This window comes from Pteropus medius, unplaced genomic scaffold (genome assembly GCF_902729225.1).
Source record: "Pteropus medius unplaced genomic scaffold, Ma_sr-lr_union100, whole genome shotgun sequence".
NCBI classification, from domain to species: Eukaryota; Metazoa; Chordata; class Mammalia; order Chiroptera; family Pteropodidae; genus Pteropus; species Pteropus medius.
In genome coordinates this window covers 11,237,161-11,263,071 of record NW_024349798.1, presented here as the reverse complement: position 1 = coordinate 11,263,071, position 25,911 = coordinate 11,237,161, and the positions used below count along the sequence as shown (strand labels likewise).

The 25,911-nt window shown below is 50.4% G+C and overlaps 1 protein-coding gene and 1 long non-coding RNA gene across 2 annotated transcripts in view; both read left to right on the top strand.

Moving 5' to 3' along the window:
- LOC120620512 (uncharacterized) overlaps positions 1-6,458 on the top strand; it is a 10,723-nt gene extending 4,265 nt beyond the window's left edge. Inside the window, exons 4-6 of the mRNA XM_039885580.1 lie at positions 4,318-4,476; positions 5,881-6,053; positions 6,285-6,458. Of these exons, the coding sequence (XP_039741514.1) occupies positions 4,318-4,476; positions 5,881-6,053; positions 6,285-6,315 (363 nt within the window). The 3' untranslated portion in view covers positions 6,316-6,458. The remainder of the gene's footprint in view (positions 1-4,317; positions 4,477-5,880; positions 6,054-6,284) is intronic.
- A 357-nt stretch (positions 6,459-6,815) lies between these two features.
- LOC120620392 (uncharacterized) lies at positions 6,816-21,030 on the top strand. Its single transcript, XR_005657840.1, has 5 exons — positions 6,816-7,111; positions 7,346-7,428; positions 7,544-7,696; positions 17,643-17,824; positions 19,575-21,030. It is a non-coding gene; the product is annotated as an uncharacterized LOC120620392 (long non-coding RNA).
- The last annotated feature ends 4,881 nt before the right edge of the window (positions 21,031-25,911 follow it).

Here is a 25,911-nt window from a genome sequence, read left to right as displayed (position 1 = left end):
GGTATCAGGAATCTTTAAGCTCTTGGACGGCGGGTGTGCCGGGTTGCTAGGCCCCTGGATGTGGGGTTTAATAAGCACTTTCTGCAGTTGGTAGTATTCTGAGCCCTGTGGCCTGGGCGTGAGGTGAGCGTGGGGGGAACAGTGCCCCTGGAGGTGGGGGGGTGGGCACAGCCTTTGTCCTACAGGTCCAGCCTCAGCCTCCCTAGCCAGCCCCTCCCTGAGCCCGGGCCTGGCAGGGGACAGAGACCAGGGGCTGGCGGCAGGTCCTACTCAGGCCTCTGCCCCCTCCCCCAGCTCTGCGGCCCCAGGCTCAGCCTGGCCTGCTCGAGCGGGCCTCCAACTCGCCTTCTCGGAGCTTGGTCCAGCAGGAAGGGAAAGTGAGGCTGTCAGTGTCCTCTGCCTCCAGGCCTCTGTGGTTCATGACAGGGGTACATGGAGGGAGTCAGCTGGGGCTGGGCCCCAGCTTGGCGCAAGAAAGGACAGAGATTAGAATGAGGTAAGAAGTCAAAAGAAACCCTGTTAGGACCTGGTGGCACCTCCCCACCCCGGCTAGGAGGCAGTGACGAGCCCCCTGCAGCCACCTGTATTGACCATGATGTTGGGAGAGGCTGGGGAGGGCCCAGCCAGGCAGACCTGAGGTGGGTGTGGGCCGGGAGATGGGGGTCAGGAGGGTCTGAGGCCCTTGAATGCCTGTGGCAATGGGGAGCTATAGAAGGCTGTGGCGTGAAGAGTAAGCAGGCTGGAGGTAGATGAACGGGTCTGGGGTACAAGAGCAGGTCCCTTACTGGCGCCAGGGAGCCTGGTGTTAGGACGTGTGCCCACAGGTGGACAGCCAAGGCAGAGGCCCTGCCCCAGGACAGCAGGCAGCCCGTCCAGCCCCTAGGAGGCCTGACCCCCCAGTCTGCCAACCAGAGCCTCTGCTCGGCTGAGCACTGCTGCCGGGGGACCTTGCTGGGCCCCACGGAAGTGGCAGAGCTGGGGTGGGGGGAGTGTGGCTGTCTCCCCCCTCCACCGCCCCCCACTCTGGGGCAGAGGACACAGCCCTCACGCTTGGCCTGGGGCACCGTTTCCATCAGAGAGGGGGGCCTGCAGCCCTACTTCTTTTAAGACTCTCCCGCCTTATTTCTCACGGGCCTGTAGCCTTGGTGTTCGTTCAGCATGCCGTCTCTGTCCTTGAAGCTAATGTCCCTTATTCCTTGTCTTATTTCTTTGGGGACTGCTGCCCACGTTCCTTCAGTTCCCATCTGGTTTCTGTTGGATACACAGCTTTGTTTCTATTTAGGCCACTGTTGTAGGACCCCAGCACCTGTGTCTAGTTGTGTGTGTGGCTTGATGGTTGTTAAGGCTTCTGTCCTGGTCACTAAGTTGCTGCTGCCCTGAGCGTCCTCCCGGTGGTGCTGGGGACCTCGGGCCCGTCCACAGTCCGAGTGCGCCAGGCCCCCAAGACCCTGCCCAGCACCAAGGCCGGCGTCCCTCTGACTGTTAAATGTGCTCCTGACCCTGCTTATGTCTCTGCCACAGTCCCCAAGGTCAGTCTGATTTCCGCCCGCGCCCCCTCCCCCGCATTCGGCGATTTGCTTGGATGCTCAGTTCTCAGCGCAGCTGTGGTTCGTTACAGAGCGAGGTCCCCAAAGTGGAAAGTGCGGGGCCGCGGTCCCAGGGGATTGGGCACAGGCTCCCAGAGGCCTCTCCCAGTGGGGCGCAGAGCACACCCTCAGTTCCCCCAGGTTCGAACTGTGACAGCACGTGTGACATGCTGTCTACCTGGGGAGCTCATCAGAGACCCCGTGCCCAGGCGTTTTACGGGGGGCCGGCCACGCAGGCAGCCTTGGCCTGGCACGTACCTCCGTTCCAGACTCTCAGCATCAACCGCCTGTCCGTACGGTTTAGCCCCTCCTACCAGCTCTGGGGATGGGGGGAGCCGTCCCAATGCCAGCCAAGGGAGACCTTATGCGTGGGCCTCCTGGGGGGCCGTCTCCAGTGCCCCCACCTTATCCCAGGTCGCAGGCCCTATTTCCTGGAGGCCTGGGTCATCAGGGAGGCTAGTTTTCCTGCCTGGGCCTGGGATGTGGGCAGTGGCTGCCTGTTGTAGGGCCCCTGGCCACGCTGAAAGCTGCCTACTTGAAGATGACACTGTGGCCCCTGGGTAGGTGTGGCAGCAGGCGGCTAAGGAAGTTATGTGGGAGCCACAAGCCTGGGTGTCCAGGGAGCCAGGGGGGTCTAGGCCCATCAGGGGAGCCCTGGGGGGTACAAGGGGCACCCTGAAGCTGGTGAGGTGGGGTGAGGGGCAGAATGTGGCCATACTGGGTGGGGGTGGCCCCGATGGCTCTGCCGTGCCCTCTCTCTCCAGGCCACCCACTGGATGCTGTCTTGGGCTAACGCCACCTTCTCGTGGGCCCCGAGGGGACTCTGCCAGCCCTTGCTGGACCTGTACGGCCTCTCAGCCAGGCATCGGGGTTTGTCCTTCCCTGCATTCCTGCCCCCGCTGGGCACTGTGCTCTGACACCCGCGGTCCCATGTTCCCATGATGACTCTGCACGCAGGCTCCTTCAGTCCCCACTTTGTGGATGAGAAAACTGAGGCTTCTTCACCCCACTTACGTTTCATGAGCGCTTTCTCTGAGCAGGTGCGGCTTTAGCTGCCGTAGGTGTAGCCGTGAGCGAGGCAGGCCTTTGCCCTCGTAAAGACCAGTGTGCTGCGCGGCCGGTCACTAGACACACTGCCCAGGCATCTGCGCCGGCGGGGAGCCTTTCCCAGGAAGGGCCCGAGAGGCCGGTTCTCAGGCTTTGTCGGCCAAATGGTCTTGTGTGGTCTTTATTTATTGTTTTTGTTTTATAACCCTTTAAACATGTGAGGTCCATTCTTAGTTTGCGGGTTGTCTAAAAACAGGACCCAGGCTGGACGTGAACCACCGGACTACGGTTTACCCGCCTGTGCCCTGGGTGTTAGGTGACAAATGCTGCAGAAATGAGGCCGGCCGGGTGGGCTGACGGGCGCGTTTTAAGGGCGCGGCCCCGGTGGGCGTCAGTGAGGAGCGGCACCGGCACGAGGGTTTGAAGGAGGGAGCGAGCGTGTGGCGGTCCAGGCGGAGGGCGCCGCCGCGCAGAGGCCCGGCGCTGGGGGTGCGTCCGGCCTCCTGGTCAGGGAAGCCAGCGGGGCGGGGAGCACAGCGCAAGGAGGGCTCACGACGCGGGAGGTGACGGATTCCAGGTGGCCCGGGGCCTTTGCGAGGACTGTGGCTTCTGTGCAGAAACGGGAACGCAGCTTTTCAGCCGAGGAAGGATGCGATCTACCTTTAAAAAGATCCCTCTGTCCCTGGTGTCGAGAAGCCAGACGGGGCAGGGGCTGATGGACAGCAGCGGGGGGCCCAGTGTCTGCTGCTGTGGTTCTGCTGAGAAGTGGCAGCCAGGGAGGGGTGGCAGTGGCCCGATTTGGGGTGTCTTAAAGTTGAGCCTGTAGCATTTGCTGACAGATGGGATGTAAGTGGTAACAGAGAGGACCCAGGGATGACATGAGGCTTTTGGCCTTGACAAATGGAAGGGTGGAGGGTCCGTCGATGAAGCAACGGGGGTGATGTTGGGGGAGCAGATGGCTTCATCAGTTTCCCGTGGCTGCTGGAGCAAATCACCACAGACGTAGTGGCTTAAAACAACAGGTGCTCCCCTATAGATCTGGAGATCAGGGTCTGAGTTTCAGGGGGCTGATGCTAACGGCCAGGTAACGTCCAGGTGCGGCAGGGCCGGTTCCTCTGGGGCTGAGGGGAGGACCCATTCCTTTCCCTGCTCCTGGGGGAGGCCTGCCTCCCCTGTCCCTACCCATGCCCAGCAGAGGGTGCGACGTGTTCCTCGTTCCCCCAAATCCCACTGTGGGCCGAGGCCCCTCTGCTCCTTCAGATCCCACGGGGTCGACCTGATCCCCTTCTCTACATCCGAGGGCACTCCAGAGAGAGTCCCCGCTTGGCTGTGGAATCCCCGAGACCTCCCGCTCCGGGTTCCCTCTGGTCCGACCTCCCATTTCTGCTGGTGATTTTGCTGCCCGGGTCCATCGCAGCTCACGGAGCCCCAGATGAGGCCCCGCCCGTCCCTCACACACAGCGACCAGACATCTGGCAGACGTTTCTGTCCCAGCCTCTCCTGCCAGCCTGCACCCTCCTCCACCTCACTCTGCGGTCTCCCCACGAAAGCCAGGCCCCTCCCTCAGAGGAGCTGACGCTTGCTGTGGGGAGTTTACGTGGGGCCCTATGTCACCGCTGTGCTGCAGGTCCAGGAAGTGGGGCTCAGGCAGGCACAGCTCACGCTCCCTCTGTGCTTCCTGCAGGAACTGCTCAGTGGTGGCCTTGCTGCCACCTGCAGGGAACGAGCCCCTGAACCTGGCCTGGTGACCAGCTACCTGGTAGAGAAGCTGCCACGGAGGCTCGGAGAGCTGTACGGGACCCATTGCTTGTTCCCACTCCGCCTGCTGGGGGCCCCTCTGCCGGTGAGTCCTGCGCCACCCTCCTCCCTGGAAGGCCCTCTGCCCTTTGGGATGCAGCAACAGGACCTTCAGAGGCAGCGGAGAATGGCCGTTCCTGGGTGCCGCAGGGAGCCTGGGCCCATCTGGTACCAGGCTGAGCCCCAAGTTTACTCGACTGCCCAAGGTCATATGGGACTAGGCCTGGGCTACAGAGCCAGGCTTTTGTCCAGAATAGAAAAGCTTGAGTCTGGGGCCCAGCACGGAGGTGTGGAGGCTGGCTTAGGGCTCCAGGCCAGCCCCTGCCTGGTGGACCATGCTAGAGAAGTGAAAGGCAGACCTCCAGTTTAGCTGGAAGGCGGCTAATTGAGTCCAGACTCTCAGGCAGGCAGAGTCTGCAGCCATGGCTAGGTCAGGACTGGGCGCAGCTCACGCCTGAGGGTGGCCCTGCTTCATGCCTGTGGGTCAGGAGCATGTGCTGTTCCTGAGCCCAATTCCTCGGTGCCAGGAGGGTCTCCCGTCGGTGGGCAGGCACCAGAGCTGGGTGAAGACCGGTATCATCAGTATGGGGCTGTCGTGATCGCACAGGTGGGGACATGGGGGCCCTTGGTGGCCTTCCTGGAGTCAGGGGTCCTCTCACTGCTAGGTGGCCCAACGTATAGATGGCCTCATCTTTGAGTTCCACACATGTGACCTTGGGCTGGCCTGTGACCTTCAGCTCCAGCAGCTGACAAAGGAGCTTGTAGTTCCCCTTCGTGAGGCTGGTCTGGGCCAGGAGCTGCCAGTGCCCGGCCCGGGCATATGATCCACAGCGCTGCCTCGGCCCAGCCAGACGCCCCCTAAGCCACTGCTCCGCAGCAGCACTGGCCGGTTGGGTCAGAACAGTCCCCTCCTCGGGCCATCTTCTGCCCGCTGTGCAGAGGGCAGAGCCAGCCAGGCCCTCGCGGTTCCTCTCTTGTGTTGGCTGCACCTTTGGCCATAATCTTAATGTGTTTCTTTTTTCCATTGGCTTCATATAACACAAAATTTAAAGTGTACGATTCTGTGGCTTTGAGTATATTCAGAGGGTGTACCCATCACTGCTGTCAAGGTTAGAACGTGGTCATCACCCCAAAAGGCTCACCCACACCCTTTAGCCAGTACCCTCCAGCCCTCAGCTACCACCAGCCTACTGTCTGTGGATCTGCCTATTCTGGACGCTTTGTATAAAGGGAATCATGTAATATGTGACAGCCTATGTGACAACTTTTCACCCAGCAGAAAGTGTTCGAGGTTGATGCACGTGACTGTCAGTCCCTCATGTCCTTGTGCTGCCTTGGCTGTAAATCGTCCCTCTCAGGCTGCACCTCCCCCCGGCTGCCCATGGGGACACTGGCTGCCGGCAGGCCCTACACATCCGGGCTGTCCTGTGGGTCTGGGGCCCCTCCTCAGACCACGCTTTGGTGGCCCGGCACGGGGCGCTGGCACCCACCGCAGCAGCTGCTGTTGGCCAAGGGCTTTGCTCACTGCACGTTCTCGCTGATGCTGAGCTGGGAGGCCTTGGGGCTCACGTCTCTGACGGGGAACTGGACCAAAGCACCCTTATCCTCTACCCCAGCCTGCAGGTGAGCATGTGGGAGGGGCTGGCCCCCAAGGGGGCAGGGAGCCCAGAGGGAGGAGACTTTCCTGCCTACTGTCACGTCCACATACCTGTGCCCCAGACAGACCCTTCCAGCCTGGTGCCCCGTGGAGCCGGTCACCTGTCCTGCCCAGTCCCTGCTGGCCCACTGACCTACAGGCTGTCCAGCTCCCTCCCTGCCTGCAGAGCTGTCCAAACCTTGATCTGCCTCCTGCAGGACGAGCACGGATGGCCCAGGATCGAGCTGACCTGGGGACGGCGTCCCCATCACCTGTGACATCGCAGCTGGCCTTTGCGGCCTGACTCCAACCCTCTCGTCCCACGGTAGGTCTGGGCCCCGACCGGCAGCCTCCAGACCAGTGGGGCTGGTGTCACCTAGACCTCGGTCAGCTTCCAGGGCCTCTTGGGCCAAGGCTGCTCCTTGGGGGCTCACAGCCAGAGAGGGTGCGAGAACAGCTCAGGCTGCGAAGGTCAGAGGCCCTCCCTCCCTGCTCTGATCATGTCCAGTGGGACAGTCCCCAGGGGTGGCAGCAACTCTCGATGCAGTCACGTGTCGTGTGTCGTACAGATGGCCTGAGCAGGGCTGAGTGGCCCACACTCCATGGCCAAGAGCCACAGGGCCAGGATTGGAGCGAGGGCTCTGAGCCCGGCTTCCGTCCTTTCTCCGGGATGTGCCACTCATGCTCCCCACGACCCATGAGGCAGCCTCAGAACAGCTGTCCCCTGGCCCCTTGGGAAGGGAGGGTGACCGGGCAGGGGCCAGGGGTTTGCACTGCTCTCCTCAGTCTCCTTTCTTCTTGCCCTCTGGTGGAGGTTTGGAGCCAGCGTTACGGGGGACAGGCATGAAGAGGTGTGGTTCGGCCAACCCCCCCATACCCTGGCCAGCTGTGCAGGTAGGGGACAGGCTCTCACAGCATGTCCTGCCTTCCCCACAGGCATGTCCGCTGACCTTCTGGGCACCAATGACAACAAGGCTGGTGATGAGCTGAGCTGCAGGCTGACACAGCGGCCCACAGCCCAGAGGAGCTCACCCTCGCCTGGCAGGTGAGCTGGCTGGCCAGCGCCCCCTCCCTCAGGGCCTGTCATCACTAGGGCTCTGGGGATGGAGATCCAGAAACAGGAGTGTCCTGGCCGTGTGCTAGAGAGGGACGCGTCCGCATGGGGCCCCTCTTGCTGAGGCTCCCGGGCCTGCGTGCTCTGCAGAGAGCTTCTCGGCCGAGCTGCCCAAGAGAAAAGAAGTCCAGGCAGGACGCCTGAGTCTTGTGTTCGTCCCCCCAGGTGGTGGTGACGACAGGGCTGTGGAGAAGACTCAGCAGGTGTGTCCAGGACAGTGTCCCGCCTGCCAGGCCTGCTTCAGGGTGGTGAGTGTAAGGCTGGGCCTGGCCCCCCGTGGAGGCCACTGGGTAGCTGGACCAGGGGACAGAAGAAGGCTGTTGCCCTAATCTAGTCTATGCCCTTCCTCCAAACTCTTCTCAGGAGCGTGGCATGCGAGGACAGTGACGACGGTTGCTGGGTTTCAGGTGGCCCCCACACCACTCAGCCGGTGCTCCCAGGACACCTGTGCCTGCAGCTGCCTCCAGCCGATGTGTGTGTCCACAGCTTCGTGCCCCCGGAGCCTCTTCCAGTGTGGTAAGCCACCCCGGCCACCAAGCACTCTGACCCTTGCCTTCCAGTCTGGACGGAAAAACCAGTTCCTTTTTCTTAGCTCTGCCAGGGGGACAGGCAACCAATTGTCAGACAGCGAGCTAAGAGTCAGTTATGTGCAAAGGTGTGTTTATTAAGAGAAAGAGCCCCCCAAAACCCCCCTGCCCCCCACACACACCCCCCAAGCCAGATCTAGCGAGCTCTAGAACCTCAGCGTGGGGGATTGTCAGGTGGCTATAAAGTCACCTCCTGAAAATGCATAACCACAGGCCTACCATTTGGGGACTTGGACGTACACTCCCCATGACGTCTGGAAAACCGGGCACATCTGCCCCCCCACCGCACCGACACGGAAATCAGCACCTGCGACAAACCACAGGAGAGCCCTGTTAAATTATTCGACACTCGAAGGTAAGGCAGCCTTCGCTCGGGGGGCTGTCGTGATAGGTGTAGGGGAGCAGGACTGGGCTTAATGCCAAACGACAAGGAAGAGTAGGAATTTAAGCCAAGGGTCGGGGAGGGTCAATGGATGGAAAATCATTAAGAGGAAACAACGGGGGTCAGGGGGCTTCTGGCTGACCCAAGCTGACAGGATTCGTTCAGGAAGCACCGAGCAAGTACCCAGCCAGCTGGCGTGGTGACCGGTTACGGAGGATGCCGGAGTCCAGGCTGCCAGCAGAACACTCGCTGGACAATGCAGAAGCCCCAAAGTCGGGGCCCAGTAGAGACGAGAGTTCTGAGGAGCCCGATAGGGTTTGGTCAAGGAGAATATCTTTCTGCGAGGCCTTCGGATGCTAGAATTCGAGATTACTAAAGACAAGGAAATTTGAAAATAAGCATGATTCCAAAATTATGTTCACCGAAATTTAAAACTTAAGAGAGTCAACAGCAGAAAATTAATGACATACGTTTCTGTCCAACAGGAATTCCAGAATAGTATAAACAAACTCACATCAAGACACAGCAGACTGGAACTACAGGAAAAGCAGAGGTCCTAAAAGCCACTAACGAGGATGGAAAAAGGTGCTCTTTTAAGAAATGAGTAAGATATCCTGTCTCCCACAGTGGAATAGAGGACAGTGGAATAAATCTTTAAAGCATTAGGAGAAAATTGTCGAGTTAGATTTTATGCCTAGTTCAACCACTATTTAAGATTTAAGGTGAAATAAGTTCTTAGTTCAGGACTATCTGAAAATGTCTTTACCGCTAGGGGACACTCGCTACGGGAACACACCGTGCACATTTGGTCACACGCCTCTGGCCGCTACGATGTTAGAACAGTGTTTGTGACACTCTTTGGCTGCAAAGCCTAAAATATTTATTATTCAGTCCTTTATAGAAATAATTGGCTGATCCCTGGTATAAACCAAGAAAAGCAGAAGGAAGAAATCAAAGATAAATTAATGAAATAGAAACGAACAATAAAACCGATCGAGAGAGAATAGACACAAACAGCATGAGGAATGAGACGGGAGTTAAAACTACAGATCCCTAAGGAGTGATTTCAAAAAGTCACCCAATGACTTTGCCAATAAATTTCAAAACCTACGTTAAATTATTTCCTGGAAAAATACAATCTGCCCAGACTGATTTGAGAAAGAAAGTTAGAATAGCTTTGATATTTAGTCTTATCAACTGAATTGACAGGTGAAAATGTATCTATCTCGAAATGACAACAGGTGCTTAGCGAAGAGTTGCTACACAGGACCCCAAAGCATCATTCATAAAAGAAAACGGACCATCAAAATTAAAAAATTGGCGGCTACGAGAGACCCTGTTGAATAGCTAGAGAGACAAAATACAAACTGGGAAGAAATATTTGCAAACCGCACATCTAACATATCTAACACACATCTAACACATCTAACATATCCAGAATATACAAATAACTCGAAATTCAAGAGCAAACCAATCTAAATAGAAAATGGGCCAAATACATGAAAACATTTCACCCAAAAGGACATACGGATGGCAAATAAGCACGTGAACACATGTTCACCAGGACTAGCCATCAGGGACGGGCAGTAACAGTACACCCCTATTAGAACAGTTCAAATAAAATATCGTGGCAACGCCAAATTTAAAAAGCTAAATGTACCTTTACCCCAGAGAAATTAAAACATGCTCACACAAAAACCTGAACAAGGTTAACTCATGGCACTATTATTAACAGCCCCAAACGGACTCCATTGCCCTATGGTTAACCAGATTTTGGTACATCTACACCATAGAACACTACTCGGCAATAGGAAGGAAGAAGCCGTGGACATAGGCAATGACCTGGGTGGACCCCGAGGGCATCGCACTGAAGAAAGGCACCTGCTGTAGGGTTCTATTCCTATAACATCCTCAAAACGACAAGTTACAAAGATGAGAACACAGTCGTGGCTGCTGGGGTCGGGGGTGTTGGGGGAGCACAGGGGGACGCGTCTGTATCTGGAGGCGGGCGATGGTGGTTACACGAGCCTACGTGTGACGATGTCAAAACTACAGCCATATCCTCCCTATGTCCATTTCTGGGTTTTGATATTATAATTAAGGAAGAGGCAACTGCTGGGGGAAACTGGATGAAAAATATATAGTACTTCTCTGTCTTACCTTTGCAACTTCCTGCAAATCTACAACAGTTTCAAAATAAAAACTTTTAAAAGATGAAAACACCAGGCCCAAGGAGTTTTATAGGCAAGTTGTAATCATCTGCCACAACTGTTGCAGAACAAGAAAATGAAGCCTTTCTCTTCCCACTCATTTTAGTGTCGTTAGTAGCATTGTAGGGTATGAAAACCCCGCAAGGACAAGAGAGGAAGGTCAGAAGTCCACTGCACACTTGAACGCAGACGCTCAGTGCGCTGACGTTGAACACGGACGTGTTTGAGCAAAAACTAACAAAACGTCACGACCCACTAGAGTTAACCTCTGGAACCCAAGTCTGGTGTTTAATGCCAACGTACTGAAGTAGTAATTGAGAACAGCCCTTCTGGGGGATAGCTAATTACACCAGACAAGACACAGAAAATGTCTTGAGAACATCTCGGTCCAAATCCAGGGGACGACGCGAGCGTGACCGCAGCAGGATGTCAGGCTGGGAAGCTACAGCCTCTCACTCCTCCATGGAAACGCTGAGTGTATAACAATACATGGACCAAGGTGGCTTTGTGACGACCTGAGAAACCAGCTGACTGCCGCTGCTGCCGCTCGAGTGCCTAACCAAGAGAAAGCCACACTCAAACGGCAGGAAATTTCACGGCGGCTTTGCTTGCCTTCTGCAGTGCGGGTCTAAGGAAGCCGACCGGTTCCTGGCTCCCCCCGCCCCCCCAGACAGAAGAGGAAGAGTGGGACCTGCTTGTGATGTTCTGGCTTGTCTGGGGGCTGCCAGAGGGACAGGCTGCTCCCTCCTGCCTCGGAGCACTGATGAGGATGACGGCGTGGTCTGGATACGGGGCGGAGGTTGCCGAGAGCAGTGGTGGGTGCCGCCGCAGGGGGGCTGGGGGCCAGGTCATGGGCAGAGGAATGGAAGGCCACATCTAAGCCCCTGAGAAGCAGCAGGGGGAGGCTCCTAGAGAAACGAGAACCTTTAAAAGCGGCTGTGTCTGTTGGGGAAGTAGAACTAAAGCACCCACAAAGGCCCAGGGAAGAGGCGCCCCCAGAAGGTGTGCAAGAGCGCCGAGCCTCTTCACCAGGCTGATGAGTGAAAGTCTCCTGCACAGGGACGGTGTGAAGCTTGGGAGAGGCAGGTGTCCTTTCAAATGCCGGGTTTCAACAAAAGATGACAAGACATACAAAGAAACAGGGAGATAGGGCCTTTTGAGAGGACAAAATAAATCTCCAGAAACCAACTCTCAAGATGCACGGGCCTCTCTAACTTACTTGGCAGAGACTTTAAAACAACTGTCTCAGATATGCTCAATTAGCTGAAGGAAGGGAACAGGAAAACAATATATGAAGAAAATGAAAATATCAATAAAAATATTATAATAATAACCAAAATCCTGGGGCTGAAAAACACAAGAGACTCACTTTAGATCTAAGGACACACATAGGTTAAAAGTGAAAGAATGGGAAAAGATATTCCCTACAAATATAGCAACCAAGAGAACAGGGATGGTTATACTCACATCGGGCAAAGAGAATTTAAGAAAATTCTATTTAAATAAAACTGTTACAAAGAATTATAAATGTGTATGAACTAAACTGACAGAATTGAAGGGAGAAAAAGCTCTATAATAGTAGTAAGAGGTTTCAATACCCCCCTTTCAATAATGGGTACAACAAACAGAGAGAAGATCAATAAGGAAATAAAGAACTTGAGCGACACCATTAGATTAAACCTGACCGACATTTACAGAACACTCGACCCAACAGCCGCAGGATATACATTTTTCTCACATGCACGCAGAACGTTCTCCAGGATATAGCATATGTTGGGCCGCAAGTCTTAGTGAATTTTTAAAAACTGAAGTCATACAAACTATCTTTTCCACTCACAGTGGAAAGAAACTAAAAGTCAATAGAAGAAAACCCGGAAAAATCACAAATTGTGCAAAATTAAACAACGTACTCGACCAATGGGTCAAAGAAATCACGTGGTAGAAATCACATGGTGTAATTAGAAAATGTTTTGAGACAAATGAAACTGAAAACAATGTACCAGAACTATGAGATACGGAGAAAGCAGCGCTAAAACAGAACTTACAGCTGTAATTGCTTCCACTGGAAAACTAGGGAGATCGCAAATCAACACCCTAACTTTATACCTTAAGGAACTAGAAAAAGAACAGAGTAAACGCAAAGCTAGCAGAATGAAGGAAACCATAAAGATCAGAGCAGAGTGAAATCGAGAACAGAAAAAGAAAAATCCGTGAAATCAAAAGTTGGTGTTTGAAAAGATCAACAAAACTGACAAATCTTTCTTTAGCTGGATGGACTAAAAGACTCAAATAACTAAAATAAAAAATGAAATAGGGGACATTACAACCAATTTTTACCCAAATAAAAAGGATTATAAGAGAGTACTCTGAACAACTGTATGACGACAAATTGGACTACCACGATGAAATGGGTAAATCCCGAGAAACATAACCGTCCAAGATTGGATCATAAAGAAATAGAAATCTGAACAGACCTGTAACTAGAAAGAAGGCTGAATCAGTAATCAAAACCCCCCAACAAAGAGAAGCCCAGGACCAGATGGCCTCACTAGAAAATTCTACCGAGCATTTAATGAATTAAAATCAATCTTCCTCAAACTCTTACAAAAAATCGAAAGAGGGAACACTTCCAAATCCATTTCATGAGGCCAGCATTACCCTGATACCAAAGCCAGACAAGGATGCTTCAGGAAACTACAGAACGATGTCCCTGATCAATACAGATGTGAAAATCCTCAACGAAATACTAGCAAACAGAATTCAAGAGCACACTGAGAAGATTCTAAATCCCACAACCGAGTGGCTTTATTCCTGAAATGCAAGGATGATTCATCAGAGGAAAATCAATGAACGTAGCACATCACATTCACAGAATGAAGGACAAAAACCACACGATCGTCTCAACTGATGCAGAGAGAGCATCTGACAAAGTTCGACACTCTTATAAGAACACGCAACAAACCCAAAATAGAAGGAAACCACCTCAATACAATAAATGCCGTATATAACGAGCCCACAAATGACTTCGTATTCAATGGTGAAATACTGAAAACTTTTCCTCCGAGATCAGGATGAACACGCGGATGCCCGATTTTGCCCCATCTGTTTAGCACAGTCCTGGACGTCCCGGCCAGGGCAACTGGGCACGGAAAGGAGATAAAAGGCATTCCACCTGGGAAGGAAGAAGCAGACTTATCTCTGTTCTCAGACCACATGGTCTCATATGTAGAAAGCCCTAACGATTCCACGCACACACAATAATAGCTGTTGGAACTAAAACAAATGTGGCAAAGTTGCAGGATAAAAAATCAACTGCAAAATCAGTTGTATTTCTACACACTAACAGCGAATAATTGAAAAAGAAATTAAGAAAACGATTCCACTTAAAATAGCATCAAAAAGAAAGACATGCTTAGGAATTTAACCGAGGAGGCGAAAGACTTGTACACTGAAAACTATGAAACGTTGCTGAAAGAAATTAAAGGTGTACAAATAAATGGAAAGACATCTCATGCTCGTGGACTGTAAGACGTCACATCCTCATGGTGCCGCTACCACTTAGTGGTCTACAGATTTAATGCAGTTCCTATCAAAATCCCATTGGTGTTTTTTGGAGAAAAAAAAAAAATCCATCCTATAACTCACATGGAATCTCAAGGGACCCCAAGTAGCTAAAATAATCTTGAAAAAGAACCAAGGTAGATGTCTCACACTTCCCGATTTTGAAACCTTTAACAGCGACAGTAATCAACACAGTGCGGTACTGGCATAGGCAGATATATAGACCAATGGAGTAGAAAGAGCGGCCAGAAAGAAACCCTTTCCTAAATGGTTAAATGATTTTTGACAAAAGTGTCAAGACCATTCAATGGAGAAAAGACAATCTTTTCATCAAACGGTGCCGAGAAAAATGGATATCCATATGCAAAAGAATGAGGTTGAACCCTTACCTTACACCATAAGCAAAAATTAACTCAAAATGGATCAAATATCTAAATGTAAGACCCAAACCTCTTAGAATACAACATAGGGGGGAAGCATCATGACATTGGATTTGGCAGCGGTTTCTTGGGTATGACATCAAAAGTACAGACAAAAAACAAACAAACAACGTCAAAATTAAAAACTTCTACGCATGAAATGACACAATCGACGGCGTAAAGGCAATCTGCGGAATGGGAGAAAATATTTGCAAATCTTATCTGATAAGAGGTTGATATCCAGAATACATAAAGCACTTCTACAACTGAACAACAAAAACTAAACAACCTGATTCTAAAAAGGCCAAAGCACTTGAATAGACATTTCTCCAAAGAAGATGTACAAATGGCCAATAAGCGCTTGAGAAGATGCTGAACATCACTAGTCATTAGAGAAATGCCAATCAAAACCACAATGAGACACCACCTGACGCCCATCAGGACGGCCACTATCAAAAAAACAAAATAATAAGTGTTGGCGAGGATGTGGAGAAGTTGGAAGGAACCCTTGTGCACTGTGTGGGCACGTAAAATGGAGCAGCCATGGTGGCAAACAGGGCAGTTCCTCAAAAAAATAAAAATAAAATGATCATATGACCAGTGATCCCACTTGTGGGTATATGCCCCAAAGAACTGAAAGCAGGGTCTCAAAGAGATATTAGTACAAAGAAAGCACTATTCACAACGGCCAAAAGGTGGAAGCAACCAAGTGGATGAACAGATAAACAAAACGTACATACGTACAGTGGAATATTATCCAACCTTAAAAAGGACGGAAATTCTGACCACGCTACCGCATGGATGAACTTTGAGGACATTATGCTGAGTGAAATGAGCCAGACACAAAAAGACACTTATAAATGGTTAAAATGGTAAGTTTTCTATTACGCATATTTTGCCACGATTAAAAATGTTAATGAACCTTTACTGAGCACCTGCTGTGAGCTAAGGCACGGCAATACAACAAATACTGTACTTATAAATACTGTAATTATAAAAAAAAAACAACACACTTAAGGAGACAAAATCTAAGAACGAGAACCAGCACAGACCATAGACAAACCCACAGGAATTCCGAAATGGGCGTATCAGACACAGACTGTAAATCTTGGCAGAGAACTAGAAATTACTAAGCGGATAATATCATGTCTGAAAAAGATCCAAAAATGTATTCTCGACCGATGACGGAAAAGGCACTGACTCAAATTCTCGAATGCTCGTATTTTATTTTAAAAATTCTCCTGGCAAATGAGGAATGGGAGGGAGCTTCCTGACCCTGATCACGGTCAGTGGTGGGACATTAGAAGCAGTCCCTTCAAAATCAGCAACAAGATAAAGAAGCTGCCTCTACTGCGTGTTGTACTGATGATCCCATCCCACTCAGTGAGACCAGAGGAAGAAATGAAGTACGAGAGGTTGGAAAGGGAAAAGCTTTCGAACTCACCTGCTGACGGTGGCTTGTCTGGAGGAGCGCAGAGGGGCTGCGGGGGCTTGGACGGTGTTGAGGGGATCCACGCTTTGGCGTGAGCCCGACATCCAAGGGTGAGGCTGGCTCATTCTGAAAGTGGAGAAAACCATTCAAAGGTCACCGAATGTTCCAGGAGCATCCAGATGTTCCTGCCACTTTCGTGCCCTGAATATCTTTTTTGTCCATCAGGGTTCAGCTCAGGCATCACCCCTGAACTTCCCTTTACTCCTCACTTCGGGTTAGGTGCATCCTCTGTGCTCCCACAGCTGTGTGCTGGGGTTCAGCCTCCCTCTCGGCTGCGGTCCCCTGGGGCGAGAAGCCACTGTCCTCTGCTCTCCTAAAGAGCTGTCCTTTTTACGAGGGCCACTCTAGGCCTGACACTGCTGGGCCTGCAGAGAGCCGGGGGCTCTAACGGGACTCCAGCACGATTCCCGGAGACAGAGGGGCCCCCATCCTCTGGGCCCACTCCGCAGCCTGGCTTCTCTCCCTTTTTCTGTAGAGATTTTGCCTAAGCCAGCACCAGGCTGCCAAAGATTTCAGACTCCTTAACCTCCACCCACAAGCCCAGCTCCGCTCAAGGTCAAGTGTCTTGGCCCAGGCAGAACCACCATGTGGCACAGCCAGGAGGTGCAGAGATCACACTTGCTCCAGATACAGGAAAAAAAGAGCTGTTCCTCAAGGCTTTCAAAGTGCTTCTGGAAACAATGACGTCCACGCTGGTCTGGATAATTCCCTACCTTTCTCCACACCTGCACTTCGATCTAGGAGCAAGCCGGCCAGCTGGACACACATCTGGAGAGGGGACTCCACCCAGCAGCTGCTCTCACCCAAGATACCTTGTCACTCAGCTGCTATTTCTGAGGCCCCCACTCTACAAGCCGGGGGTGCCCTGGGGTCCCCCTGGCTTGGGATTGGCTTCCCCTGCCCTCGTGGGGGGCTCCCTTGAGGCATGCAGTTCCTTGAGGGGTCCTGATGGTCCAAAGTCCTATCATTACAAGCGTGGGTGGGGGGCTTCCCTCTGTGGGGTGGATATTGAATCTAGAACTGAATGTGTGAGGGGTCACTTGAGAAGGCCTTCTCCTTGAAGGGCCGGTTTCCACAGACACATGCTACGGGCACCTGGGCGATTAGGCCTCAGGATGCAGCAAAGTTGTTCACTTTTGGGGGAGACGGGCTTTTCCCTTGAGTTTTCAACTGAAAAATAAAGCTGGTGAAATCCAAGAACACATGTGTTGGATTGCGGGGCTGGTCATCACTGGGGAGACAGGGAGAGAGAAGGCTGTGAGCCTGCCCGCCAGCAGGGTGCACCCTAGAGCCCTCCACCCTGAGTCCTAGGGCCCAGATTCCAGAGCAAAGGGTGAAGTGTCAGCCCCAAGGAGGAGGCAACGTGAGGCCAGACACCAGACTCAGTTGTCCTCGGCCTCCCCACACATAAATCCCAGTACACAGCAGGTGCTCGATAAAGCTTAGAAGAAACTAGAGAGCTTGAGAGTTTTCAGCAGACAGACAGAATGGGGAAACCGGCCCTGCACATTCCCACACGCTGGAAGGAAGGGAGGGGTGGAGTGTTCAGATTTATTGTGTGCCGTGTTGTCATGGGTTACGACCAGAAGACCCCAGGGTCCAGGAACTACTCTTTGAAAGGTGTTTGATCTTTTCTTAGACCTTCTAATGGACCGATGGGACACGGATGACCGCATGTAATACAAGCAGCAGGCTAAAGGCACTTATTCAAGGTCATACAACCAGCAGACAGCCAGCCTGGCAGCACCGATCTGGGCCTGTCTGCCCCCCCAGGCCACCTAACCTCAATCACCCACCTTCTGCTTTCATAGTTGCTGGTGCCATCTCGTCTACCATTTACTTTGAGTCGAGTGAACTTTAGCCCTGTCCCGAGCGATGACAGCTGGTTACTTGTTCATTTTTACCTAATATGCATTAAAATGCCCATAAGCCATGTCACACACCGTCAGAAACGCACCTACAACCGTCAGAAGCGCTGGCCCAGGTGTAGGAGGTAAGGAGAGGGTTCATTCACAGTGTAAGCTGATCTGGGTGTGGGGGTGGGGAGGGCTGAGCAGCTCAGAGTGTAACGCGCCCAGTTTGTAACCATACACCTGTTGGCTTCTAAATCTGCTCCATGGACCCGTGATTTCTGGTCCAGAGAGAGAACTGCAGAAGACTGCCTGCCCCGCCCCCACGTGCTGTCCATCAAGTGCGTACCAGGGACACAGCAGTGGGATGGACACTGGCACCACCCCCTGCCCCCACCCCGCCACCGGGCTCCAGGTGAAAAAAAACGGTTCTCCTTTCTCAAGGTAGACTTGACATTAGCACTTTGAAACGCTGAATGCAGTGGGTGGGTGCGCAGTTTACAGAAAACCAGGAGGGAGAGGAAGCGATTCCACTCGAAGCACCTAAAAATGTTTATGTCTCCAGCATGTAAAGAGCAAGTACAAATAGTGTTTTTAATTGAGTCTCCATGAGATAATGTGGTAAAAGAGCAGGCAATTCGAGAGAGAAGTATGACTGAGGAGTAAACGTTAGGTGGAAAATTTAATTTTACTGGCGATCAGATATGAATGGAAGTAACGATTATAACTTTATCTATTACACTGCAAAACAGGCATTTAGATAATACCAGAACTGGTCAGGCCATGGGCAAAAACAATCCCCTCGAATCCTGTAAGTGGCTGTTTCAATTCGTACAACCTCAGTGGTGTGTTTCAAAACTCTTAAAAATAATCATTCCTTTGACCTAATAAGCTCACTCCTGGAACTTTATCCAAAATGAGGGAGGGAAGGGAAATAAAAATGATTCCAAGAAATTTCAAAATAATTTCATTATTCAAAATGAAAAATTATCAACAGCCAACAAAGATATTATTGTTTAAAGTTGTATATTAATTGCATGCACTATCTTGAACTCATTTGTCAAAAAGTCCAACATGAGGCAATGTATGAACGTGAAAAAAATTAGGCTCTAAGTAAAGCGGAAGACAACGCTGCATAAAAACATGCACTAAGAATGACTGCATGTGAACGAAAGCTGGGAGGGAACAGACGACAGTTGAGACAGTTCATACAGGAAGGGCGCTGACCCTGGAGGTAATCACTCTTTTAAAATCCCCTTTATAACTGTTATGATGCTGTTTGTTCCAGAGATTTTTAAAAATTAAAAGTAAGGGAGGGAGGAAAGAAGCCAAGTTAACGTAGGGAGGAGGCAAGAGAACTCAAATGTTCAATCAAGCTGCATTCAGAGACTGCCATGTGCTGCTCGGCCCCGCAGCCAGGACACCTGCAGAACGAAGGAAGGTTTCTGCTGGGCTTGCTAACGGCCCATTCCCCACACTGTGAAGGGGAATCAGGAACCAAGAGTCATTCTCTATGGCTAAGACCATGGGGAAGCTATGGATTAAAGGCTGGGAACGGCCAGCGGGCCTTTCTGCTACATCCTCTCATCCTTCCTCACTGGATGTCCACATCAAAGGACATGGGCAAAGTCTTTAAACTGTAAGTCACAGGAACTGAAGAACGACATATAAATTGAATTCCCCGAACACCTAAGGTCCTTCTTAGTGTCTCTCTCTGGTATCTGTCCCTCTGGGTCTCTCTTAGGCTGTCTCACTCTGCCTCTGAGAGGAGACCACGCTCTGCCTATAGAGTGTTACCCCTTCTCCAACAAACTTTCCTTTTGACTCTAAGTGTGGCGTGTGTTTGAATTCTTTCTCACGCTCAGCCAAGAACCCTCTTCTCTCTCTGTGCAGGGCTTGAGTTCCCCCACTCGGAGAATTGGCCGTGTCCTGCATCAAAGTGTCTATCAGTGAAAGAATGGGTAAAAAAAAGTAGTGCATCCATACAGTGGATACTGCTCAGCTTTAAACAGGAAGGAGATTCTGACACGTGCTGCACCGTGGATGAACCTTGAGGACATTACGCTGAGTGAAATAAGCCAGACGGCAAAGGACAAATACTGTAGGACTCGGGGAGCGGCGAGTGGTGCCGTGTTCACAGCACAGAGCGGGCGGGCAGGTGGGGACAGCAGCGAGTGAGGAGGAGGAGCTGGAAGGATGGGGGTCCAGCCGCGGCAACGAGGCAAGCGCCCCTCCCCACCTGGAGCTGGAGTTCCATCTTCGGGGCGAATAGCATGCAAGTCATTTTCTAGAAGGAACTTCTGTAGGGGAGGAAAAAGCCTTTCCCCTCTACCTACGTTAGAGTCACGGCCGGGACCCTATAACAGACCGACAAGGGAAACACGTCCGTTAGCACCTGTGTCAAGCACACACACAGGAGCTCGGAGACCATAACTCAGGGGTGGGGGGTACAATTTGGGCTTAGACAGCATCTTAACAGGAATAGTGCATTTTTAGAGAAGTGACCAGAAAAAGGAAAATCTGTGGGAAGGTGAGTATCTGGGGAAACCGATGGTAGATGAGGGCCAGTTTACAGCAGGGCCTGTTATGCAGCCCCCTGTGGGGCTGCCTGGGTCTAGAGCTATCCCCAGGGATTACCCTGTCCTTCCTGGAATCCGAGTGGGCAGGGGACGGGGAAAACCTTTACAAATTTATGTCCCTTTAGGCAAAAAGGGGAAGGTGGAAAGCTCTTCCGGGGTCTGCTCCTTCTCAGTCGCCTCCAGCTCAAGGTCATCCTTACTCCAGAATGACACACTTTCAGTGACACGGTCAGTCTGCTGCCCTTCACCAACGTCACGCCCATGCTTGCCCTCTGTCGGGTGTACTTCGGTCACAACCAAATTAACGTGTGGCCCTGAGCGGAGCCTGCACAGAAAGAGGGAAACCACTCACATCTGACCATCGCCGAAGCACGGAGACCGACTCAGTCCACACACATCGCAGGAAAAACCAAGTCAGCTTTTCTTGCCTCCCCTGACTTCTCAATTGTTCTTTAAAGACAGGAAAGGAGTGGGTAGCAATGAGGTCACACTGTAGCACTCCAGCCGGCAAACTTGGCGTTGAGCCACCAGGAGAGAAGAGACCCTTGACTGCCTAATGCAGGGGATGCCTTCCAGCGACTTCCTGCTGCCCCCGGGGCTCTGGGCGTGAGCTGTGTGTGTCTTCCTCTATTTCTCCCAGACCAAAACTTGGAGGCATGTATGCATTTCCCAAATGTCAAAGTTTTCATCGGTTAATAAATTAACAAGAAAGCAATGGCCTAAAATTAATCCAAAAGCTGCTTTATTGGGGGGAGGGGCGGTGGTTAAGCTAATCTGGACAGGAAGTGGGGTAGTAATGCTGACTGTCTTGCAAACAAACTAAAACCTAGAGGAAATGGATATTTGTGGGGGGAGGGGTGTAAAAAGTGCCAACAAGCACCAAAAAATAAAATATCTAACTATACAAGAAACTGAGAAAGTTGTTAGAAAAACCCCACAACTGCCCCCACTCCTTCCCGCCAGCCACATGCGGGGAGAGGAAAGGGGAGGGGCGACCAGCCTCAGGTACAGGCAGTTTCCCAGGGGATGTCAACCAGGATAAGTGCTAATTCCAACGCTATTTAAACTGGACCAGGGCCCTAAAGGAAGAAAAAACACTTCCAAATTCTTTATTGGGAATCTGTAGAACACTAATATCAAAAGCCAATAATCACAGCAAAATAAAGGAAAGCCACAGGCCAACTCCATTTACATAAAAATCAATGCAAAAATCCAAAATATTAATGATTAAAATCTACCTGATACTAAAAGGAAAAATCACCAAGTGAGCCTTATACGGTATAAGGATGGTTCAACATTAGAACATCTTTTAATTCACTTTATATTAATATATTTAAAAAATCATGACCATCATAGATGTTGAAAGGCATGACAAAATTTACCATTTATTATAAAATCTTTTGTCAAGCTAGAAAGAGAGATACTTCCTTAATATAATAAAATTACACACAGACATGCACATACCCAATAAGCCCCAAATCAGCATCATTCACAGCAGTTGGAAGCAATAGAAATTTCCATGAGGCTCTGGAATAAAAGAATGCCCTCTATCACTGCTATTTTGTTTGGGAGGTTCTAGCTGATGAAAGCAGGCAAGAGGGAAAAAAAAAGGTAGGAAATTTAAAGAGAAGAGGTGTAATAATTGTTTATTTTAGAAAACCCAAGAGAAGCATCGAAAACATGTGGCAGATAGTAAGACTCCACGAAGGGGTCTGGTACAGAAGAAATGTGCCCACTCAACCTTTCCATGCACGAACAGCAAGCAGTTAGTCCCACAAACGACAGCCCCCTGACCCCAGAAATAAATGCACTAAAATGTGTACAATCCGTGTAAAGAAATTTTTTAAAAGCGGCCAAGGGATGTATCACTTCAAAGGCAAAGCAAGCCATACCGCATGTGTTCTAGAAAGGTTCGACACTAAAAAGACGCAGCTGTCAGGACTGAGTGCTGGGGAGGCTGTGGAACCAGAGCCCTCGCACGTGCCTGCGGGGATGTAAGAAGCTGTGGACACCCTGGGAAACAGTCTGGCAATTTCTCTAAAGGTTCATTGTAAGTTTACTATTTGGCTCAGTAATTCCACTCCTGGGTATCTACCCAAGAGATATGAAAACATATGTTCACACGAGGACTGGTGCAGGAATGCCCATTAACTGTTAAATGAATGTAGTGTGTCCATGCAAACGCCCATCTACTGATGAATGAATAAACGAACTGGGGTGTGTCCACACTAAGGATGCCACTCAGCAATAAAGGAAAAGTGCTAACACCTGCTACAGAGATAAATCTCAAGAACGTCACTCTAACTGAAGGAAGCCAGATGCAAACACTGCATATTATATGATTCCATTTATATGAAATGTCCAGAAAAGGGAATTTGATGGAGACGGAAAACAGGCCCGTGGTCGTGTGGGGTCAGAGCAGGAACAGGGGGCGCCTACACATGAGCTCAGGGAATCCTGGGTGATGACATGTCTGGAAACTGGACTGTAGCGATGGCAGCACACACACTGTTTAGTGTTAAGTTCACTAAACACCACTGAGATGTGTACAGTAAGTCCTTCACTTACTGTCATAGATAAGTTCTGTGACAAGTAAAACAATGGATAACAAAACTCTTGTTTATAGCAATTAGTCTATGGTAAATATCGTCAAGTTTCTGACTTCTGGTCAAGATGGCAGAGTAGCTAAAGCCTGTGCTCGCCTCCTCTCACAACCAAATCAAAGTTACAATTAAATTACAGAGCAACCATCACTGAGAACCACTTGAAGTCTAGCTGAACAGAATTCCTATAAATAATATAAAGAAAAAGCCACACTAAGACTCATAGGAGGGGGAGTTGGAAGGCTGGGTGAAAAAGGTGAAGGGATGAAGTATAAATTAGTAGTTACAAAACAGTCACGGGGTGTGGAGAACGCAAGGGAATATAGTCAATAATACTGCAGTGGCTGTGTGTAGGCAGGTGGGCATCACCCATGAATTATATAAATGTCTGACCTGAAACTAAAAGACTGGCAGGAGGAGCAGAGACGTGGCACAGGCTGGTCTCACAGCCACGTGTGGCGGTAGAGAATTGGGAGGGATATCTTGGCCGCAGAGGTCCCCCCTGAGGAGCGAGGGGTCCCAGCACCACAGTAGGCTCCCCAGAGCCAGAATGAGGAATCCATATGACACCTGGCTGTGAAAACTAGCAGAGATTACACCCAGGTGAGATGGAAGGCTGGGGGACTCCCAAGGCATTCCTCTTGAGGAGACGACACAGAATTGCTCCCTCACAAACTCACTGAATCTGAGCTCCAGTGCTGGGGAAGCAGATCAAAAAATTCAAAGGACACACAGGGAGGAGCTGAATTGACTAGCGTCAGGGTGAGGGCTGGAGGGGCAGGGGTCAGGGCAGCTCTCTGGGGGTGGAGATGCTGGCGGACACCACTGCTCATTGGCTGAGCCCTCCCCGCAGAGGCAGGAACAGGCAGGCGGCACACCTGAGCTCTTCATTGTCGTGGCTGATACCACTCGCCTGCCCTGGCTCGTGCGCCTGGCTCAAACCATCCCAGCACACAAATAGCCTTCCTCAGCTTATGCCATGGACTTTCCTAAAAGTCTCTCAAAGGTCCACAAACCCCAAACAAACAGTGGCTGATCTATGCGTGCCCCATACCTCTTGCTAAGGGGCCCTAAGCCCAGCACTAGTGGCAGCTGGCCTCGGTTCACAGACTCGCCTCTCCAAGGTACCTCCAAGCCCAGCACAGGTGGCAACCAATTGCAGATCACTTTGTGGCTCCTACTAGGTGGTCTCAAGCTGGGCGCAAATGGTGGCTGACCTTGACCCCCATGGGAGCCCCTCCCAAGAGGCTCTAGAACCAATATACCCAGTGGCCAGCTTTAGACTAAACCAGAGTGCTCCCAAATCAGACCCACAAATGACACACCAGAAGGATGAACTCGGCTGGCACTAGAGCTCCAGTAGACTGACTCCCGCTCCTTCAGGTCAGGCCTCATGCAAGAGCTCGTCCACTGTAGTCGTGGTGAATCCGCACAACCAGTCAGCCTGAAGGTCAATCCCACCTGCCATGTATGTGCCAACAGCAATCAAGGCTCAACTACGACAGGTGGCCACACGCAACCCACATGAGGGTACCCCAAGATCACCCAGCTCAGGCAACCAGGGAGACTGTGCCACTGGGCCCAACAGGACACCTACTACATAAGGCCACTCTGCCAAGAACAGGAAACATAGCAAATCTACCTAATACATAAATAAACAGAGGGAATTAACCAAAATGAGGAGACAGAGAAACGTGTCTCAAATGAAAGAACAGGAAAAAACTATAAAAATAAAGGAAATGGAGACAAGCAATCTACCAGATATAGAATTCAAAACACTGGTTATCAGGATGCTCAATGAACTTAGGGGAAGAGGAGATGATCTCAGTGAGAACTTTGACAAAGAGATAGAAAACATTAAAATGGAGAAAGAAAATATAAAGAACCAATCAGAAACGAATGCAATAACTGGAATGAAGACTACATTAGAAGGAATCAACAGCAAATTAGATGAAGTAGAGCATCAAATCAGTGATCAGGAAGACAAGGCAGCAGAACATAACCAACCAGGACAGCGAGGAGGGGAGAGGAGAGGAGAAGAGGAGAAGAGGAGAAAGAAAAAAGAAAGAAAAGAAAGGAAAGGAAAAGAACGGAGAAGAACGGAGAAGAAAGAATTAAAAAAATAAGGGCAGTTTACAGGGACCTCTGAGGCAACATTAACCTACCAACATCCACATCATAGGGATGGAAGAAGAAAGCAAGGGATTGATCGAAAAGCGATTTGAAGAAATAATGACCCAAAACTTCTCTAACCGGGAAAAAGAAACAGACATACAAGTCCAGGAAGCACAGAGAGTCCCAAACGCAATGAACCCAGAGAGACCCAACAGGGACACATAATTAAAATACCAAAGGTTAATGACAAAGAAAGAATCTTAAAAGTAGCGAAAGAAAAGCAGTTATAAGGGAGTTCCCGTACGACGGTCAGCTGATTTCTCAACAGAAACTTTGCAGGTCAGAAGGGATTGGCAGGAAATATTCAAAGTGATGAAAAGCAAGGACCTATAATTAAGATTACACTACCCAGCAAAGCTATCATTTAGAGTCGAGAGACAGCAAAAGAGACAAGAAAAAGCTAAAGGAGTCATTACCACTGAACCAGTATTTTGAAAAATGTTAAAAGGACTTCTTTAAGTAGAAAAGATTAAAAAAATATGAATAAATATAGGGAAAAAAATCTCGCTGACAAAAGTAAACACTTTGTAAAAGCAGTGGATCAACCAACCATAAAGCTGGTACAAAGGTTAAAAGACAAAAAAGATCATGTGTAATTACAACAATAAAGGGATTTATACAAACACACACACATAAAAGAAAAAAATAATGACCAAAACAAACACGGAAGGGGTAAGTAAAAATTGTAGTGATTTTCAAATGCATTCAAACTTAAGCGACCATCAACTTAAAACAGACTGCTATAGACACAGCTTGGTACATATGAAGCACGTGGTAACCACAAATCAAAAATCTATAAGAGATATAAAGAGATAAAGAGAAAGGAATAAAGAGAAAGGAATCCAAACACAACACTACAGAAAGCCATCAATG